Raw genomic sequence first — 22,129 nt, forward strand, 5'->3', positions numbered from 1 at the left:
TGACATTTATATGTTGTTCCTCTTGAACTGAAACAGCTGTAAGATTATTAATGTGCAATTCACTATTTTGGAACTGCATTCATTTCAACTAGGTATCATTTAAAGTGTGCCTTTCCTGAATTTGTGAGAAACATTTTAATGAATGAAGGAGAAGGAAGAGTTCTGACGGCATCTTATTTATTTTAGAGAAAAACATTTTAAACCCTTCTGAAAAGCCTCTTTGACCGAGTAATTTAGGAGTAAAACGTTCTTCAGACTCACCTACTTAGAAGTTCCCTGCTTCCTAAGACACACTATACAAATTAAGGCATAAAACCAAGGCTGAGTCAGTGTACAACGTGTGTAGCTGTAAGTGGTGGCCCAGAAACTAACATACAAGGGAGTGATAACTGGAGGGGAATCTAGGCTCAGAATCACTGTTAGTTGCCCAAGGTAATACTCCTAATTCCTTGCAAAACTACGGCTAGACCCTCACTTTTTGCAATTAGTGACAAACATGCAAAAAATACTTGTGGACAGTCTGTGACAGACACTGTTCTAGAGAACACACAAACAAGACAGTGTCTGTCCTTAGGAAATAGAAAGGCTATGAAGATGAAATTGATTTCCGCTCCCTTTTTCCCACACAAATTCATTTATTAATAATTAACATGTCAATTACATAATTGCTTTCTATTTATTAGAGCAAGTCTCTATGGCCCTTTCTACTGCGAACAGTTTGTAAGGGTAGTTATTTTACATGTGCTTGCTTGAAGGTAGAAAAGTACTATTTCATCAAATATACTGCAATTAAACATTTTTACACATTTAGATTGGCTTCATCCCATTAGGGTATTTTGATATTTGTCCAAAACTGACTGGGAGTTTCCTGTTACCGGCGCTCAAGGTCGCCTTTTGTACGGGAGGGGGCATCGCGGCCTCGATGATGACCTAGCAGCTGTTGGGAGAACCTGGAGGATCCAGCGCGCTTCGAGGCGAGGAAAGCCTCCGCTCTTCGCGCAACGTTTCGGGAGGTGCTTTGGGGCCTCGGGGATTCTGTGGGTGCCGAGGGGGCCGGCCGTGTGGCCGAGCCGCGGGGAGAAAATGCCGGCGGCGGCACCTTTGTCACCCCACCCGGCGGAGGAGCTCAAAATAGCAGCGTCGAGAAAACGCGGCGCAGAGAGAAATGCGAGCCAAAGGGGGAAGCCCCATTAGTACGTTTAATAATTCAGATTTTACAGTATTCATATACACTTGTAAAAATTTCTTAATAGTTGTTTTTTTTCTTAATCTCTAGTATTTCTAATGTACTTCCACGCCTGTATTCCCCAAATGTTCCTTGCTCCTTGAAGGCTAGTGGTTTGCTTTTGCTTCTCTCTCGGCTCACTGAAGGAACGGCAAGGAAGGAGTGCATCTCAGGCCTGGGAAGCGACTCACCAGTGGCTCTGTGAGTGGCCTCTGAAGTCTCCCTCGGTGTGAACCCTGGCTCTGCCCTTACCAGCTGTGGGATTGTGCGTAAATTACTTAACCTGCTCCTTTGCAAAATGGGATAACGTCACGGGCTTCCTGTTAATTAATAAAAATGGGAAAGTATGTCTGAATTTGAATCCTGGCGTGACCACTGTGTGCCCGGGGCAAAGGTGTGTATGTGGTGCACGCCTCAGTCTCTTTGTCTGTCAAGTGGAGTAATAACAGTACCTATAACACAGCATGTTGTGAGGATTAAATGAGTTAATATACGAAAAACACCAAGACCAGGACCCAGTAGTGTTTAATAAATGTTGGTGGTTGTTACCAATAATTTTGAAGAAGCTGCTCCCGACAACAAAAAGGTTAGCAAAAAGAGATTGTAAAATATTTTCCCCTGAGATCTCTTAAAAACGAAACCAGCCCAGAAGAAAGCCATCTAGTTAGTAACAGACATAGAAGATGTGACTGATGACTCTGTGGGTCGCTGCACAAGCGATTCTTTCCAGACATCAAAACGTGTAACGCGAAGATGCAAGCTGAATATTTTACTAATAATTTGAGCAGTTAATTAAGAGAAAGAAAAAAAAAAAACTTCACTTGGGTCTCTGGTTAAAAGGATCAACCAAGAGAGAAATGTAAAGGTAAGAACATTTACTGAATTGAGTGATACAGGTTCCAAGCGTAATTTCCTGTCATTTAGTGTTTGCCGAGGAGAGGAGAATACAAGGAGGAAAGCAAACGATTCTGATCTGCACACAGAGCACTGGGACACTGATTTGCAGCCCACGGCACTGGGAGCCAGTCAAGGAACCCAGGAGGGGACACGCCTCAGAGTGGAATGTGCCAGAGAAGCCTCCTGGAAGGAGAATTGACGAGAGCACAAATGTGCAGGCACTTCTTTTCAAAGTTAGAAAGTGCTGTGTATGGAAATTATCAGCCTTATTTTAAATTATCTCTAATGTCAACCTAAACTCAGCATTTATGCCTTAAAAAAAACCCAAAACAAAAACCTTCTTGTCTACATAACCAAAACGTTACGCAGTGGATCCAGTGGGCGGCATTAACATAAAAGGCCCTGGAGTTGAAGCAAAATTTAGACTCAGAATATCAGAATTAGAAGCAACTTCCAAGGTAACACAATCTAATTTTCTCATTTTCTATAGGAAAAGTAAATCCCAGCGAGTAAGCAACTTCCCAAGGGCACACAAGTTTGGGTGAGAACCCTCACAGGTGCAGTGCTCCTAAATCAAGAATCTTGGGACTTCCCTGGTGGTCCGCTGGTTAAGAATCCACTTCCCTAAAGCAGGGGCGGTGGGTTTGATCCCTGGTTGGGGAACGAAGATCCCACGTGCTGCAGGGCAACTAAGCCAGCACGCTGCAACTACTGAGCCCATGCTCTAGAGCCCACACGCCACAACTAGAGAGAAGCCTGCGCGGTGCGACGAACAGCCCGTGTGTGCCACAACAAAGATCCTGTGTGCCGCAACTAAGACCCAATGCAGCCAAATAAATTAAAAAAAAAAAATCTTAACATTCAACGATTCCAAAAAACTGAGGGTTTTTTTCAGAAAATAAATCCATTCTGTAGAAATTACCTTTTGTGTTATTACCTAACTCCTAAAGCATAAGTGCTTTCACGGCCGTTCATAAAAGACTCATCAGATAGTCCAAGGCTCCCCTTTCCCTTATTTGAGAGCAGCAGAGGACGAGACTGCAAGAGTGAATTATTTATGAGTAGAGAAACCAGTTTTGAAGATTACAGGAAGCCCTAGTGAGTGGTAGTGGTTAAATCCCAGGCCTCCAGCCACCCCTAATTCTGAGAATAAGGTCCTGACCTTGTCTCCAGTTACATTCTGAGCAAAAGTCCATATTTTCTATGCGTATCACAACTTATAAACTGCCTTTCCAACTTTCACTAAAGTTTTCTTCCTTTCCTGATAGCCAAAGCCCCCCAGTTTTGAAGATACCCACTGAGTGGGTGCAGCGGGCAAGTAGGCGCTTTCACAGCTGAGGGACACGTCCTGCCTTAGCTCAGCAACAAACTGCCACATGTCACAACTACCTGGGGCTGATGGGGAACTCGGCAGACACTTACTGTCAACTGGGACCTTAAATTCCTAGAGCTTACTGGAATTCACAACACAGAAATCCATTTATGACATGGTGTGAAGGGAATCAAGCAAAACCCACGTCTGTATCCACTCTGACTACATGCACATGGACAGAGGCAGGAAGGGGCCATGGAAAAATTCTGTTTTGGGTGTTTTAATACAGTTTTCCCAACAACAGAAATAGCTGGAATGTAAAACGACAGAGCAACATAAGGCAAGGCGATGGTGCTACACTGATAGTATTGAAGGTGCTTAAAATCCTTCCAAAAGAGATCTTCAGAAAATAAGACAATTTTCAAACTGTGAAGTAAGGAAAGCTTTTCTGAGAAACACCAGGTAAAAAGCCGAGAAGGTGCCTGGCCTCCTCAAAGAATCGTGTGGCCTGGCAGGCACTTATTCGATGGCCGGAGAGGCTCAGAGGTCCTCAACACAGCACGTTTTCCAGACGGACAGAAAAGCTCTCAGAAATATTAAGGCTTTATTAAGTCAGGGGATCCGACTTTGTTGTGGAGGCAGCGAACATTTTACTACAGTTTCCTACTGGGCATTGTCTTCACTCAGAATATTCTGGTATTTTCAGAAATGAGGAAGCTCTGGGAATTGTGCCAGATTAGCTCATTCTCTCTAAATTATCCATTAATGTCTAATTTAAAGAAACAAAATATAAAGAAGGTGCTAATTTCAAATGCCTTACTGCCAAAAGTGACTTAGAAAAAATATATATATATATCAGGTTAAAAACCCTGATAAAAGGATTCTGCATGTGTAAGACAAAACAGATGTCAATGTCCAGGAAGGCAGAATGAAAATGGTGTATTTGGGGCAAGTTCCACTTATTTTTCTACTCTTTCCTTTTTGAAAGACATGTCCATTTCAGGCTTTGTCCTGCCTTCTAAGAGTAAAACTGGTAATGACTGTGAAAATCAGAACTATTATTTACCTGATAGAGCACTTTGGAGACAGACTAGATGAAGAGAGATGAGAGATTTCATCTGGAGACACATGAAATCCTTCTGAGTAGTGAGAATATTGTTACAAACATAATTACAGAGAGGGAGGGGACAAAGTTAGAATACAACATAATGAAACCTAGGTTTTAAATCAGAAACTTTTTGAAGACAAGCATTTAGAGCTACGTTTCAGAAACAGGCTTTACTCCTTCATTATTAACAGCACACGTATGAAGGGCACTTACCGCAGTGTCTGATGCATGAATGCTTAATGAATAGTTGCTATAATTATTCTTCCCATCACTACGGGCAACTGAAGGACTGTGGGTTTGCATTAACCTCACAAATCTGTCAGGTAACAAATAACTGGATCTTAAAAGATGTTTATAATGTTAAGGTCTTGAAGGACTAACATATTAACAAAATTTCTACAACCTACTGCAGTGCATTTTGGAGAAACTTTTTTACCTTGTGGTCCATACTGGCTCATCTGTGGACCGTAAGTCCCACTTGAGTTACTCTGCTGAAAGCTACTGATTCCAGGATGCATCTGGCCTCCAGGAGAAGGATGAGGCGACATGGATGGTCCTGTCTGTTGAGGTCCATATTGAGACATCTGAGGGTTTCTTTGTGTGCCTGCCATAAAACCTAAGTGAGAAATAAATGGAAATACATAAATGCAGGTGACAAAAGTGAATTGTGTCAAAGGTAGATGGGAGAAGACTGGTGCTGTGAGATTCCCCTAAAGAACATCTAAAGACATCTCAAACCCAGTGTGGAGGATGTGAGAGGGCTCAGGGGGGCTACCCTAGTCCTCACTCTGAACTCTCATTAGAGCTCCTGGGAACCCAATGGACTGTGGACATGAACTAGGGAAAAGGAGAAGAGGGTGAACAGGCCAATAACCTTAACCTCTCCTAACCTCCATTCTTGCCTGGCTGGACATGTGCACGCCCCTCAGAGCCTTGGCTCACTTCCCGATCTCTGGGCCACGTGTCCCCGCTCACTCAAACATCCCACCCCTCTCTCAAGCCCAGGCCAGCACCCAGCTCTCCCCTGCACATAACTGTTTTTCTACCCTCTGATCTCCTGGGGCCACAATTGTTCACCGTGACTCCTAGAGTCCTGCAGACTTACCACCTGATTCATACTACCCCTTGGGGGGAACTGTACACAAGTGGAGGGTCTGAAGTGTACTCTGGTATTCCAAACAGACCCTGACTTCCTCCCGTAAAGTTCTGCCTGCGGTCTCCCCATTGCCAACAACACCACCACCACCCACCCCGGTGTGCCACCCACGATTCCTTCCTCCCGCCCCGATGTCCTATGGTGTGATGGATCCATTGGCACGTCTGTTGCCTCTACTTCCGAAATGTATCTTGGGTCACTCCTCTTCTCCATTTCCTCATCTACAAAAGCCAAGCCGCCCAGCTACCATCTTCTCTCCCACATGGTCATGGTCTGGCTCACCCCTCTCAGCCCTGCCCCCTGTCTTTGTGCCTTTTGGTTCACTTTCACAAAGCCGCCAGAATGATTTTTCAGGAATAAAAAAGGAAATCAGAGCGTATCTTCTCTGTATAACCACCCTGCCACCAGGCTTCTCATTAGACCTGGAACAAAATGCCAGCATCTGACTATGGTCTGTGGGCTCTTTTGTGGTCTGGGGTTGCCTTTCTCACTTTAACCCCACTTCCTATAGTTTTCTCTCCTTCTCACTACCCTGAAGTCCACTGGCCTTCTCATGCTTCCTAGAAGATAACGTCAAGCTCTTTCCCTTGATAGAGCCTACTGTCTCCCGTTCCCTCTTCCGAGAGCGTTCTGCTGCCGGTTCCCTCCTACCCTCCAGGTCCACCTTCCCTGACTACCCTGACGGCGCCACTCTTTCCCTCACAGTGCTCTGCATAACATGTAATCATCTTACTTTATTTCTGACTCACTTAAGCTCTCTCTTCCCCACTAAAACATAAGCCCCATGAAGGCAAGGATCACGTATGTGCTCTCCGCTGCATTCTCAGTGCCCAGCAGGGCGTCTGGCACGTAGTAGGTATCAAAAACTATGTGCTGAAAGAATGAGTATTAAATTCCTCCTGTTCTCAGAGTGCTGAGCACAGCACAGTAGGTGCTTAGCAGGTAGTTGGACAAATGGATAAAGAAAATACATCTTTCAATTGTGCAGGACTATAAAGTCAAGGTACATCGCCATGATCAGTAGTTCAGCCAAATATAAGCAAGTACATAGAATGAACTGTGAATACGCATTTAGACAAAGAATACCCCAAATCAAGACATGTATCTAAGAAAAAGATAAATCATCAAACCAGAAAACTAACAAAGGGCAGTTCGAAAAACAACTCCCAGAACCCAGGAGTCAGAGTTGGTGAGAGTTCACAGGTGTCAGCTGAAGGCTTTAGTACAGGGTGAGTGCAGAGAGGGGGCAGGTTTCCACCTGCTCCAGAGGAGAACTGAGAGCAGTAGCTTGAGAAAGAGAGTCTCCTGAGGCAGCCGGAGGGGAAGATGATGCCTGGATCCAAGGTCAGCTTAAATTTAGGGGGTTAAACAGAGTAGGGCATTTACAAAGGCCATGGTTTACATTTCAGTAAGAAAAAAAAGAGATCTTCTAACACTGCTTCTCTCTAAAGAGACAGACATAAAATACAAGTAAGTAGAGCTGTTCCATATTATCCTATTTCATTTATTTATAAAGATAAAGTCATGTGAAATTGGGCTCAATTGGCGGCTCCCAGATATAAATCATCATAGAAAATGTTTGCTTTTTCAAATCTGAAAACAAACAGAAATCAGAGTGCTAAAATTACTATAAATGATTGCATCTTAAGATGTAACATGAAATATTTATCTAAGCCTGACTATAAAATTCTCAAGAGTTTCATATAGAGTCCTGTTTAATAAAAAAAAGTGTGAAATTCCATACAGATTGTATACGTTTTTCTTCCTTTCTTTCTTTCGAGAATGGCTGCTTTCTTCTTCATTAGTTAAGGAAAATAATACATGTCCTTTTTTTAGCATTAAATTTCACTTCAACCAAGAAAGTGTCCATGCTGAAGGATTTAGAACTGCTGGTAACACAGCACATCCTTAAGTTATTGCTGCCTCTTGAACACTTACTATAAGCTTAAGGATTGTTCAAATGACTTCTAAGAATTCTTATCTGGGCAAGTTATTTATTTCTGACTCTTTATTCAATCCTTAAAAATATGTATATATATATGCCATGATCCACTTGAACTGTCTCACTAATCACTGGAATTTTGCAGAAAATCAAGTTTGTCAAAAGGCTCCAAAAGAGGTAGAATGTTAAAGCTAATCCAAATGGAATGTGTAGCAACATCAAATTCCAACAACAAGGTTCTGTGGAGTATGGAATCCACCTCCTTCCATAGAAATTAAAATCGGAAAGCTATTTTTTTTCTCTGTATGCTTTTGCAATGGCACCACTTACAAGACGTTTCTGAAATCTTGTTTTATATTTTTGGTGAGACTCATCCCTTTCCATGTATTCCCCAAGACAATGAAAGGAGGTGACATAATTTCACTGACTCTTTTCTGAAGTACAAGCATCGAAAGGCAGTCAACTGGGAATAGAAGGCCTACATTACAGCTTTGTTTGTGTCGCTAGCTCAGAATCCGGTAGAGTAGACAGATATGTAAATAAATATACTGCAGTGTGTGAGTTGATCAAAACTAGCTCTGTGACCTTAGGTGAATCATAATTTATCTGAGGCTCAGTTTCCTCACCTTAAAATGCAGATGAGGTTGCTGCAAGAAGAACTGAGACAGCACATGAAAATGTTCTATAATCTGAAATGTATACACAGAAGGAAGACAGTATGATGGTAACTTTCTGGTTTATAAACTGCCACGAGTATCTTTTAACTCCTGAACATCCCACGTATTCAGGTGTAGTTTCCAACTAGCATGAACAAGCTGGTTTTTATTTCTACATTTGTTTTTTAATTTAAATATGTGGGATCTACAGTACTCCAGTACTTGTGTAACTGTCTACAAATTCCAAAAGCTTAAAAAAAAATATATCCCATCTCCTACCACTGAGTTCCCCTGGTCAAAGGCAAATGGTTTTTTAATGTATCCTTTCAGGGACATTTTATAATTGGTTTGTGTTAGATTGTGTATTCCTTTTATCATGAGTAAAGCTGAACATTTTGTTTTACAGCAGTTTGGACTCCTTTTCTACAACTATTTATATCATTTGCCCATTTTTCTGTTGGCCCCTCTATGCCTTGACTAGGGAGCATTTCATCCTGCAGATTCAGCTGTTATTACCAAATAGCTGTACAGTTCACCAAAACTCTTGCACCTGCAATCCTATGAAAATCTGGTCCTTCAGTGTGATTAACACTGGCAAAGGCCATACACAGTCTTAGCAGGAAAGCAATATGATCTGACTTGAATTCTCAAAAGCTAATTCTGCCGTAATATGCAGCAAGAAGAAAGGACTGAAGGAGAGTAAGGCTAAAAGTTAGGAGACCAGTTAGGAGGTAGGTAAAGTGACACCTAATATATAATCACAATGAAATGCCAGCAATAATCCTACTAAAAAGGCTTCCATTATGGATACAATCATATTTTTAAAAGGTTATTGAATATCATCATAATCTAAACTAATGAAAAATTAGAAGACAGAAGTTAATGAAAAAAGAAGTATTTCTACTTTTCATCCTAAAGATAGAGACCTGCATGTGCATTGTTTCCTCACCTATATAATAGGGCCAATTGTATCCACCTCATAGGGTTGCTGCGGGGATTAAATGAGATGATACGTGTAAAAAATTCATAGTAGTGCCTGGCACCCAGTGAACTTTCAATAATCACTAGCTATTACTATTATTATATATTCAAAAAAGGAAAGCAAGAGAGGCAGCATGCTGTGACAGCAAGGGAACTGACTAGGATGTCAGTCGTGGGCCTTCCACATTTGCTGTGCAGAATACAGCAATTAACCTAGCCTCTTGGCCCTCAGTTTCCTCACCTGTCAAACGGTGAGAGGGAAGACATACGATATTTGTAGCGGCACTTCTAGCTCTAGTTCTCTATGATTCTGGCTTAAACTTTTTTTGTGTGAAAAATCTAATTCAGGTCTAACATTTGCATGTATATTTATTTGGGGGATATTCTTCATTTTGTTTTATTTTAACCTTAATTTTGAATGAAATAAATGCTAAAATGTTTCCAAATATCAAATTTCAAACAAGAATTTTCTATTTATGGTGACATATTTGATTGTATTTTGCTTCCTTTAGAAAGTTATTATAAAATGGCAGCTTGTTAACACACTTTATGAACAGAAAAACTGACAGCTGAGAGAATGAAGCTGTTTTTTTTTTTTAAAGTTGTGAAATTTTTCTAGTTATAAACCATCTGAGTTTAGAAAACCTAACTATCTAGAAAGGAAAATTTAGAAAGTATAAAGTGAATTTCCCATATATTATAAAAGTATGTTGAATTTCTAGATGTATTATGGAATTATATGCCCTAGGTAAATAATCTAACATGGAAAATTCAAACTTTGGGAAAAAGTACTAATTTAGATAATTATTATTTACATTATATAAAAGAACTTACTGAAAAAAAAACTCTTAGGAACTATATGAAAATGATCTGTACACTTCATCCATAAAATAAATGCATAGAAGGCTTATATAAATGGATTTACTATTTCTGAGTCTTTCATTACATGGGTATGCAATCACAAACACTTGTACAACCAAACTCCAGATGAAGAGGTGCAAGCTCTATTCTGAGAGAGAAGGTAATGTAGTAATAGGACACACACACACACACACACACCCCATCTGTTTGGAATCACATGTGGGTTAGAGGCTGCCTCCACCATCCACTGTGTGGGCCCACGGGTTCTCTTGTATGAAATCCTGAATGCACTTCCTGTCCTGGCTCCCAAGATCATTCTGAGAGTCAAATAAGAAAAACGTATGTGACTGTGCTTTTCTAAACTGAAAAACACCATGAAAATGCTATACAAAGGCATTACTATTGCCTTTTTAGTGATGCTACAAGCTCTTCATTCACTGTGTGAGTTCTGATCTAAGCTATCATACTGGTAACTCAATCCACAATAATGATACACAAATCTTCTATCAGCATGCCCCAATTTTACTCTGGCATTCATGGAGCTGTGGTAAGAATAAGAGAGCATTTAAAAAAAAAAAGTAAAAGATGTGATCCTTGTCCTTGAAGAATTACAATTTAGTTGAGTAGAAAATAAAACCTGGGGACTTCCCTGGTAGTCCAGTGGTTAAGACTTCGCCTTCTAATGCAGGGGGTGCGGGTTCGATCCCTGGTTGAGAAGCTAAGATCCCACATGCCTCGTGGCCAAAAAAACCAAAATATAAAACAGAAGCAATATTGTAACAAATTCAATAAAGACTTAAAAAATGGTCCACATCAAAAAAAAAGATTCTTAAAAAAAAAAAAAAAAGAAAAGAAAACCTATCAACAGGGAAAAATGATGAACTAAAATCACAGAGCAACCGAACGAGACTCCAGGCAGCATCCTAGGTGCTGAGGATGTAAACAATGAGCAAAACAGTGTCTGCCCTCGTGGACCTCACATTCTAGTGGCAGAGACAGCCATCTAACAAACAACTAAAAGTTAAGAATGAGTATAAAAAAACAGAAGTACAGGAACTCTGAGGGTATAAGAGGAGGACCCCACTTAGACTAGGGACAATGAAGTTTCCCCAAAGAAGTCCTATTTAAGCTGAGACCTTAGCTGAAGGTAGGACGTAGGTAAATCAAACTAGATCCGAATAAGACTAAGACTATGTCTGACTAGTGACGTGGATGTCACAAAGTATATTCTTGGAAGCCAAAGTTCCTGCATTCAGCTGAATCCTAGTGGTCACTGGGCACCCTTTTGTTTGGTCAGGTCTTGTGAATGGTTAGTTTAGCATTTACAATCCCTTTCTTGAAGTCTTCCCGTAATTCTGCTGCTAAATGTAAAGAAACCACAGGAAAAGGCAGCATCACCCCACTACAAAGGCCTGCCCTCTCACCTACGGACACTGACACCCGTGTCCCATCTTTATGGATTTTCCTACTTTCAGAAGAAGGAAATCTCTTCCTTGCATCCAAGGCAGGGCCTCCACTTTATGCTCTGACTTCCGACCTTCCTCATCTCTCCAGGGATGGTCAACAGTGTTTGTTCAAAAAAAACTAGTCAATGACTCTTGATTGCTTAACAGAATGAAGCCAAAATTATCAGCCCAGCAATCAAGTCTCTTCAAAATGTGACCTGACCTATTTCTCCAGTCCCATCATGGCTACATGGTCATCATGACGACCCCACTCTGATTCGATCACTCCCACTTTTACCTCCCTGCAGGCACCAGGTTGCTTTCGACCTGTAAATCTTCACACGTTCACTCACTTAACATTATTTATTGACTGCCTCTCATGTTCCTGGTAATGGGCTATTCACTGATCTAATAACAACAGTTGACATTTAATGAGCAGATATTATGTGCTAATGGCTTTGTTCATTACTTGTCCTTTTAAACTTCAGAACAACTATGAAGACACTGAGGCTCACAGAGGTTAATTCACTGAAATCACTTTCAAACTTTTTTTTTTAACCACAATCCATAGTAAAGAAATATATTGTATACCATGATTCAGTGTGTATATGTGTGTATACACGTGTTTATATATTCACATTCAGTATTCACACACACACTGTACTCTTCACAAAACAATTTCTACCCTGATTATATGCAATGTTCTCTGATATTTTATATATTTTTTTCAGTGAAAAAAACCCACGACTAAGCGGCGCAGTTTGGAAACAGAATGCTAGATTGCGTCCTCTACCGAACACTGGTTCACAGTGTGCCCAGAGGGCCGTCTGCCTCCACGACACTGACGTGCTCCTATCCTTCCTGGCTCTGTCTCCTGCTGCTTCCATGGCGTCCCCTGGCCTTCCAGAAAAGCAGACACTTTCATATGCTGTATGTTAGCTGAGACACAGCAGTTGTCACACTGCCATCATTATTTGCTGGGGTGACTATCTCCCCACAGATTGTGAGCACTGAGGCTTTAAAAAACACACTCTCTTCGTATCTGTCTCCTCAGGACCATGCAAAGTGACTGGCAGAGAACTGGAACCAAATAGTACAGGTTTTTAATGAATAAAAAAAATCTTCATTCAGAACCCATTTACTGTTACTTTGGGAAAACAGCTTAATAACTGTGATGGTCTGGCTCCTTGTTTCAGAGTGAGTATATTCAAGTAATCATTTCTGGGGAAAGGAGGACAGCTGTTCAAAAAAGAACAACTGAGGGCTTCCCTGGTGGCACAATGGTTAAGAATCCGCCTGCTAGTGCTGGGGACACGGGTTCGAGCCCTGGTTCGGGAAGATCCCACATGCCGTGGAGCAACTAAGCCCATGCGCCACAACTACTGAGCCTGTACTCTAGAGTCTGAGAGCCACAACTACTGAGCCCACGTGCCACAACTACTGAGCCCGTGTGCCACAACTAGTGAGCCCGCGAGCCACAACTACTGAAGCCCACGTGCCTAGAGCCTGTGCTCCGCAACAAGAAAAGTCACTGCAATGAGAAGCCTGTGCACCACAATGAAGAGTAGCCCCCGCTCGCCATAACTAGAGAAAGCCTGCGCGCAGGAACGAAGACCCAGTGCAGCCAAAAGTAAATAAATAAAATAAATAAATTAAAAAAAAAAAAAGAAAGTAAGGGGAGAGATCCCCCCTCCCTCAAAAAAAGAACCACTGACAGCTAATGGCCTAGTGGGCTAGAAGCACCGTTTTTTCTATCACCTAAATATCTGCCATGTGCATTCGTTCTGTCCATCTCCATGGTCACTGCAAATTCAGATTTTGGCTTCACCACTTATGGTTAGGTGACTTCAGGCAAGTTACTTAACAGTGAAGCCTCAGTTTCCTTCTCTGAGAAAGGTGGATGACAACGGAGCCTACCTCATTAAGAGTAAATGAGAAAATATTATGTAAAGCATACAGCTCAGTGCCTGCACACAGAGCAGAGGCTCAATAAGTGACAGGTAGTATTATTCATATTATTTTTAATACAACCCACCATTTATTTCCCATCTGAATGACTCCAAGTTTTCAAACTAGCCTCCCTTGCCAGGCTCCCCTTCAAACCATTCACAGCGGCAAAGTCAGAAAGTGCTGCACATCCCTGGACCGTGGTGAATTCACCGAGTGGTAAATGCCACACCCTGTGGCCTCCTAGCAAGTGGCTTGGTGCCTCTCCCCAGGTAGCACACAGCTCTGTGTCACTGTGCTGCCTGCCAGCTCTGTACCTCCTCCACCAGAGCCAGTTAGAGCCGATGGGTAGCCTTCCTCACTCAGCGGACTATCCAGAAACCAGTGCCCTTTCCCTGACAGCTAGTTCCAGAAATAACTGGCTGCCCATGTTACTTGGCTCAGAGAACTGAAGCTTGTCAGTTCCAGGCCACTCAACCAACAACTCTAGTACTGCTTAGCTCTGAGCGGCATAAGACTCAGTGTACATCCTTCCCAATCCTGCAGAGTCCCCAGAGTTTGCCTATTAAGAGAGGGAGAGTGGGACAGGGGAGCAGAAGGAGGGGGGAGAAGGAAGAGAAGAAAGATAGACGGATACATAGAAACAGATATAAGAGTCCTATCAAGTGCCTGAATAGACTCAATATAAAAAGCAAGGATCTTGATTTTTGTTTGTTGCTGGATCACGAGCACCTATGATAATCACTAGCTTGATAAACATTTATTCAAGGATGAATCAATCCATTAGGGTTTTTTGTGGGGTTTGAAGGGAGACCAGAGTCTGAAATAAGACTATTCTCTTTCTGGTTATAAAGGAAAACCCCCGAGACCTTGCCCAAGCATCAGGGCGTACTGCTCTTCCGCTGGGGGTTTGTCAAGGAGCTCTGGAGCTCATGTGATAAAGGCCCCATCTTGGCCAGGCTCGTTTCCACCACCTAGTAAGAGGCTTACAACTTGTCCTAAAGTTTATTCCAAAGGCACATGGGTTCACTTAGATATTTAATTACAACTTGATTTTTTTTTTTTTTTTAACTTTCTGGCTGTGCCACACAGCATGTGGGATCCTAGTTCCCTGACGAGGGATCAAACCCGCGCTCCCTACGCTGGAAGCACGGAGTCTTAACCACTGGACCACCAGGGAAGTCCCCACGGTTTGATAATTTTCTGAATGCCATTTTCCATGTATCCAATAGCTGAAAGCAGGACCTCAACTGGAGTCATTCAGTCTGCAGGTTGAGAATGGTTTTCATTAGGGTCATTCCCCTACAAATATTTATATTATTAATCAATGGAAAAGTCCTAGACAAACAATCTATTCTAAATATTGCATGGCAGTATAAGTCATGTTAAGTCGAGGGAAAATGCTACTTCAATCTTTATACAGAGGCCAGTATTAAAGACTAATTAAGCCAAAGGTGCTTTTCTTTCTCTTAATGTGTTTTTAAGAAAACACATTGCTATCTTGAAATCTTGGAAAACTGGCCTAACAGAGAATTGGCATTTCTAAAATGTCTATCTATATTATTATCAGATAAGTGAGTTTCCAAGACCTTTTAAATATTTTCTTCAACACCATACTATCTGTGGTTTATTAAGTGGGTATTTTTCCACTTAATATTTTAAAAAATGCTATATGATTCTCTTATTTGAAAAAAAGAAAATTCTTAGAGAAAAGAAAAATCCACTGTGACTATCTAAACCTTAGCAGATCAAAAAGTTTTTTTCAAGCAACTGATTTATGTAGTCATTATAAACAAATCACATTTTCCATATAAGGGATGAAATGAATACAGAATGCTTTTACGCAGTATGAATGAAGAAAAACTCTTCACTGGACAAGACAGAGATACAGCTTATCTATAGAAGTACTTTAAAAATTCTCAAAAATAGAATGAAATTATACTCAGGCCTTAAGGCATATCTGGAGGAGATGCTACATAAAAAAATACAGAGGAAAGTTCCATGAATCCAAATAAGCAATGACAGGTTATCACAACTCCAGAAGAGTCACTACTGGGTTAAAGGACCATCCAATGAAAGTGCATCCCTAAGTTGAAAGGTGTTACAAAACTGATTTAGAAAGAAAGTCAAATAAATAATGGAGCAAATACAGGGAATTTCAGAAAATTAAACTGGAAGGCATTTTAACATGGACCTGAGCCTCCAACTGTATATCCTTTCCCTCTTCGTGCAAGACAACAAACTCTGCAACGTAATCACTGGAGACCTTAAATCCTGTTAGAAAAAGCAACGTTGAGCACAAGGCCCAAATCATGGTTCATGCCACCCATGAAAGAGAGCACAGCAAAGAGCGAGCCAGAGTGCTCAGGGTACTGCAGGAGAGCAAGCGAGCGCAGTACCAACTACACACAAATGTGATTCCTTCCTCAGAGGTGCCTCTTCGGCTGGCAGAGCTCCAGCGCCGTCAGGACACCCACAAAACACCCAGGGTTCCATAAGCCACCAAGAAGCAAGGCGCGTCTTTCCTTTGGCACATGGACAATTTATTGTCATGTTGGCATCTGTTAAAAATTCACAGAATAACTGCCTTGTTTCTTCAAGGCAGTTCAATAAAAGATGTTTCTCCACATGTGTGAAATAATGGTCACACGCTGTACCACCTTAGCAGGGAGCCTCTGACTATAAACACAGAGTGATTTCTCATCACAAATAGGTGTCAGATTCCCATTTGGAGAGAAAAATAGATTTTAAAGAATATTCTTGTTACATTTTAATATCTTCAGTGTTTATTTGCCTGCCTGCTTCTCTTCACAACATGAACTGCTCTGAGGAAGACAGAAACTAATGACCCATTCAAGGCTGTAACCCGGGCCCCCCAGTGTTCTCCCAGCTGTGCTCTCAGGTTAACTGGCAGAATCGCTCCCTCTTCCTTCCCTGCCACTACAGCGCCCTATATTCGGAGGCACAGACGACAGCATCTAAGTTCTCCCCATCCACGCCCACAAAGCCCTCTCGGCTACGGACATCATCCATCATCAGGAAAATTAGAGTCAGGGGAGGGATCAGACTGATTACCCAGATGGTAGATGGGGGCAAAATATCCGGCCTTTCCTTGTACAATTCTTTGGAGTTTTAGCTGCAAAAGTCCGCTTCAGTGCTGAGGGCAAAGCCAATTGTATGTGTCACTATGTGCTGGAAGAAGCAAAGAAACCACCTTTTAAGGCTTTCAACCCAGGTCTCACCTGAGTCATCTGTGCCGATGCTTATGCTTATTATCAATATTTGCACAGTGCTTTGCAATATATAACTTTTGGATACACGGTTGCATTTGAGCCATATAACATATCCACAGGATGCTCTGATCCCCATTTTACAAATGAGGAAGCAGAGATTTAATTAACTGTCCAAGGTCACAAAACCAGTTAGCAATAAGTCTGCACCTAAACGCAAATTTTTTGGTTCCAAACCGCCTAAAGATTAAGATGAGGAGAAGAATGTACTGTAAGAGGCACTGGAGCTATGACACTGAACAAGGCCACATGGTCCTGGTCCTCACAGAGCTCTCGCTGGGAGAGAACTCCACTGGTAACCCCAGCAAGGGGTCCTGAGTACCGCCAGCCTGGGTGGGACGGTGCCCGGCCTGTGGGGCAGCACCGGAGCAAGTCATGCTTCCTTCTTTGTTCTCTCAGTAAACACAGACTGGACTCAGGGACCTAACAGGTGCCAGGCTGTTTTGAGGACATGAAGGATTAGTAAAGATGGGCAAGGGAACCCCACTTCGGGCTGGGGGTGGGTTGAGGAGTGGGTGGGTGGCAAAAGGGTTGGAGAGGAGCTTACGTGAAGATCCCAGAAGAGACTCAGTGTAGCCGGAGACTGTGAGGCAGTGGTGTGACGAGAGCAAGACCAGAAAGGGAGGCTGAGAGGGATGAGAAGGGGCCTAGTAACCGAGTGCATCAATAAAGCCTTTCTCCGAAGGCAACGGCAAGCTCTTCAATGCTGTTATGAAGGGAATGACATGATCTCACCAGTCTTCTGGAAAGACCATTCTGGATGCAGCATGGAAGTGGAATGGAAGGGAGCAAAGCTGAGACAGGAAGAGTGGTGGGAGGTGTTGATGACGCCTCGGTGGCCTGGGCAGGGGTCGTGACAGTGAAAGCCCAGAAAGGGGGACCTGTGAGAAACAACCCAGGGGTGGAGGTCGCAGAATGGGGTGACTAGTGTAGGGCAGATGGGAGAGAAAAAGACATCAAGGATGCCTTCTAGCTTTCTGGCTTGAGAAACGAGGCAGACAGCAGTCTTTCACTGAGGTAACAGACCCAAAAAGCACAGGAGAAAACATGTTGTTAGAAATAAGTGCACGCAATACACAATGCTGAATTTACCTAAGATCCAGATGTTCTCAAATACTTTCATTGAAGAATAATGAGCCAATTACAAATGAGTGTTAACTATTAAAAGCAAGCTTTAACTGGCAATTTAAAAAAAAATTTACTGCACATACAAAAGTAACAAAACTTTGCTTCTTTTAGAATATTCTAAAATTGAGACTGATGATTCTTCAATGAATATAAATCGACTTTTATTGTATGTGATACTTGTTTTCTGAGCTCTTTGGTGAACAGATCTCTGGATAGTAGACTTAATAGGAATTCAACACTAACCCTAATACAATTCCTATACTGTTATTCCCTTCATTACTGACTAGTTTGGCTTGGTCTACAATCCAGTCCAGAGGTAAAGTTCTGGGGCTGAAGAAATTAGAAACAGCTTTGTAGATATTCTCTCTTGTATAGTACCTCCCATTTGAGTTTATTTTCATCTGTCACTGATTATAAAAAAGGATCCTCAATTAAGAGCAGAGGCTAAATTAATTGCATCTGGGGGTGGGGCAGACTATCATTAATGCCTTAACACGTTGATCTACTATGTTTACGCGACAATGCTTGAGGAAAGACATCTATTTTCTCTTTGACAATACCCTTGTCCTGAAAGGCAGCATCTTTTTATATTTAGTATGCTCATAATATAAATGATAAGAACACCTTTATATGCAAGAGCAATTAGAAAGGTAGATTAGGAGATCATTTTCGGACAACCAGTATACCTACCCTATGAAACATCTCAGCATCTGCAGATTGACTGTCATACTTAAAACTGAGAATCTCATAGAAAGAGCAACAAAATAATTTCTGTAGTTTGCAGAAACAGAAAAAAAAAAATCCTACTTCCAAGTCCTTAACAATTATCTCGGTGGTCTCCTTCATTTCTATACTTACTGGCTAATCTGTTCTCGACAATTGAGTTAGGTCAATTAAGATGATCAAAAATAACTTTTAAAATTTCAAAACTGGTTTTTGGTGTAGATATCACTAGGAAATAAGCTAGTAGCATTAAAATTTTTTCCAAAGTTTTACTTATTTCCATCTAAATATTCTTGGGTTATAAAGAGCATGGCTGGCCCCTGGACAATTCACTTAGTGCAAGGCTGCAGGTGCGAGCACTCCAGCTCAGACTGACATCGTGTCTGTACGGTTGCAGAAATACGCCTGGGAAGAATGGAAGACAGAAGTGGTAGCTTTAATCTGGTGCAAGAGAGAGAAACACTCTATGCTACGTCAAATGACCTATAATGGGAAAACTGAAAGAAGACATACCAATATGGTAAGCTTTCTTAATTTCAGAACAAGAAATATTTTGTTCTTTGGTTGTTCTGTGCTCTGAAAAGATCTGACACTTATGAATGGCTGTGAAGGCTGAATTACTTTCTGTTGTCCAGCTCAATCTTTGGTGAACATCTATTATATAGGAGGTGCTGTTGTAGACACAGAGATGCAGGGCATAAACAAGATTCAGTTCTGGCCCTCAAGAGTTCAGTCTAAGCTACAGTAAGACACTGGATTTATTTTAAGAGATCTCTTTCTTGCCCTTGGCATTAAAAAGTAAGAGAGAGATTTGCCCTAAGCAAATAGAATGTGCCTAGAAATTTAATAAGGAATTCTATTCAGATGCTGAAAGGAAGCTAACATACCTCATTAAAGAGGGAATAAAATTATGCCAAGGCAGTTAACATTTGGGATTAATAACAGAAGAAAAAAAAAATAAGAATAATGAAGACATATTCTATTCAATCAATCTACATAAAATATGTAAGTTTGAAACATTATACTTTTGAAGTACACAGATTCTGATTCACCTTCTCATGGTAGCACACTAAAAGAACATCTAAAATGCCTGAGCTCACCCCATCTGCTACACACTTTTTCTGGATGATGGCACTGTTTGTATTTATATAACTGGAGCTACTGATAAATATCACTGTGAATAACAGATTCCAAAGATGAGAATTTTGTGATTCACCTGACGTACAGCTGTCAAGGACTAAGTTTGGCTGCATTAAATACTTGAGATATGTGAAACTGCAAACTTTTGTTATTTTTTCCTTGTCCTGCAACTACAGAGTAAATACACAACTTGCCTAGCTTGTCTAATTTGGGCACCACTGATACAGTAAGAGTTGATTCTCAATTAGCTACAGGAAGCCTGTATACTTTGACAACAACTCTGTTTAAACAGTTGAGATTGGAAGAAAAGGTTGTCATGCGGCTGGACAAGAATAAAGGTTGGGGGTTGGGGAACTCAGTAATTCTGGAAGATTTCACCCAGGATGCCCTCCGTACAGATCTGACGGTCACGGAATGGTGCCAAAGAAGTGCCTCCAGTGACAGAATACATTTTCTAGCACATCACAGTTCGGTAGCAGCATCAGTTCTCCTTGCAATCCATGTCCAAAAGGGAAAGTTCTTAGTGGTTCTGCTTTCAGCATATCTCAAGGACTAATTAAATCCTCATTACTACCTTCTAATTATTCAAATACTATGGGATTACACTAAGGAAGTCCCTGCTGGCACACTAGATGAAAAGGGTTAAATAACCTATGTTGATTTTGAGAATCCAGATCTAGTTCAGACCTTCAGAAAACCACTAGCATTAACATGAATATTTAACTAGACACCACTGTGAAAATTAAAAGGGAATTCAATTAAAAGCTTTTCAAAAAATTAATTCTGAACCTCTCTACATCTGTCCAAATAAATAAGCCTTCTTGAAACGTTTTCACCTAATTGCTAATCCAATAAACTACAAGGGCATTTGCTAGTTTCATGAAGCTTAACATTTTACAGGGGTTAAAAATGTGATCATTTTGATGTTAATAATAATTATGCTTATTTATCTACTCAGATGACTATTCCACACTCCCTCCAAGTGCTCTTAGAAAACAGGACAACCCACTAATAAGCCATTTCCTATTGCTCTTTTCAAATTTTAAGATATATATGCTAAAGAATAAGAAGGATAAAGCTAATCTAAACATGTTAGCTACAATTTTCTTGTAAAATATATTTCAGTATTTTAGGGTTATCTTAACTGTTCCTCCATTCCCTTAGTTCATATAATTCACAGTACTGTATTTGATTTTCTGGGTGAGATGCTTTAATAGCAATTCTGTATGTTGTTATATGAGGTCTACAGAGAAAAGATGTGGTTTAAAATAAAAACCAATGGCAAATGTGTTACAGAATACTAAACTGAAGTTTTGACCTTTTAAAAAAAAAGCAAACCAAAACTTATATCAGTAATGAAGAAGTTAAAACCAAAGAATCTGAACTAATTTTCTTTATTCAGTTAGTAAGAAGCACCACATAATATGTAAACAGGAGAGTACTAAATCAAGTTTTATATTGGAAGGTATATGAAATGTAGCGACACTACTACAGAAGAATAAAGTGGCCAATAAACATCCCAAGTGTCTCCCTCCTTTTTGTAACTTATGATGGCCATATCCACATATACCTTCATAGATGGAGGACAGAAAACTACAGAAACTCAGTTATTTTCACCTACGTACAATGTGGGGAAATGAATTTGTGACTGATGTCCTCTGACACACTCGACACCAGAACCGCCAGGTGAAGAGGGTATTGAACTGAAGAGGCGGGTGGACACTGCAGGGCCTGGGATCTGGACAGGGCACGGACTCTGAGCTCAACCTCGAGAAGACAGTGTGGCCTTGCTGTTGCCAGTGCAGACTTATTGCTAACTGGTTTTGTGACCTTGGACAGTTAATTAAATCTCTGTTTCCTCATTTGTAAAATGGGGATCAGAGCATCCTGTGGATATGTTATATGGCTCAAATGCAACCTTGTATCCAAAAGTTATATATTGCAAAGCACTGTGCAAATATTGATAATAAGCGTAAGCATCGGCACAGATGACTCAGGTGAGACCTGGGTTGAAAGCCTTAAAAGGTGGTTTCTTTGCTTCTTCCAGCACATAGTGACACATACAATTGGCTTTGCCCTCAGCACTGAAGTGGACTTTTGCAGCTAAAAGTCCTTCAGACCCCTGGGTCCTTCAGACCCCAGGACAGCCTCAGATTTGCAAAATTCTCTACAGGGTATGTAGTTTATTAATAAATGTTCTTCCTGAATGGGGATACAAAGACCAAACACAAAGGAATGACAGCAGAGCAAGAGATCAGCTTCTTGAGCCTGCAGGAACCTAGCTCCAGGGCAGTTTGTCAGCACTGCTGTCCCCCACG

At 41.2% G+C, this 22,129-nt stretch overlaps 1 protein-coding gene across 7 annotated transcripts in view; it reads right to left on the bottom strand.

Moving 5' to 3' along the window:
* ARID1B (AT-rich interaction domain 1B) overlaps positions 1 to 22,129 on the bottom strand; it is a 406,097-nt gene that overhangs the window by 67,799 nt on the left and 316,169 nt on the right. For all 7 annotated transcript variants that reach the window (XM_082404508.1, XM_082404506.1, XM_082404503.1 and 4 more), the window contains one exon: positions 4,979 to 5,158. In XM_082404508.1, coding sequence (XP_082260634.1) covers positions 4,979 to 5,158 — 180 coding nt within the window. The remainder of the gene's footprint in view (positions 1 to 4,978; positions 5,159 to 22,129) is intronic.

The sequence above is a fragment of the Balaenoptera borealis genome, assembly GCF_965194805.1.
Source record: "Balaenoptera borealis genome assembly, chromosome: 9".
Taxonomy (NCBI): domain Eukaryota; kingdom Metazoa; phylum Chordata; class Mammalia; order Artiodactyla; family Balaenopteridae; genus Balaenoptera; species Balaenoptera borealis.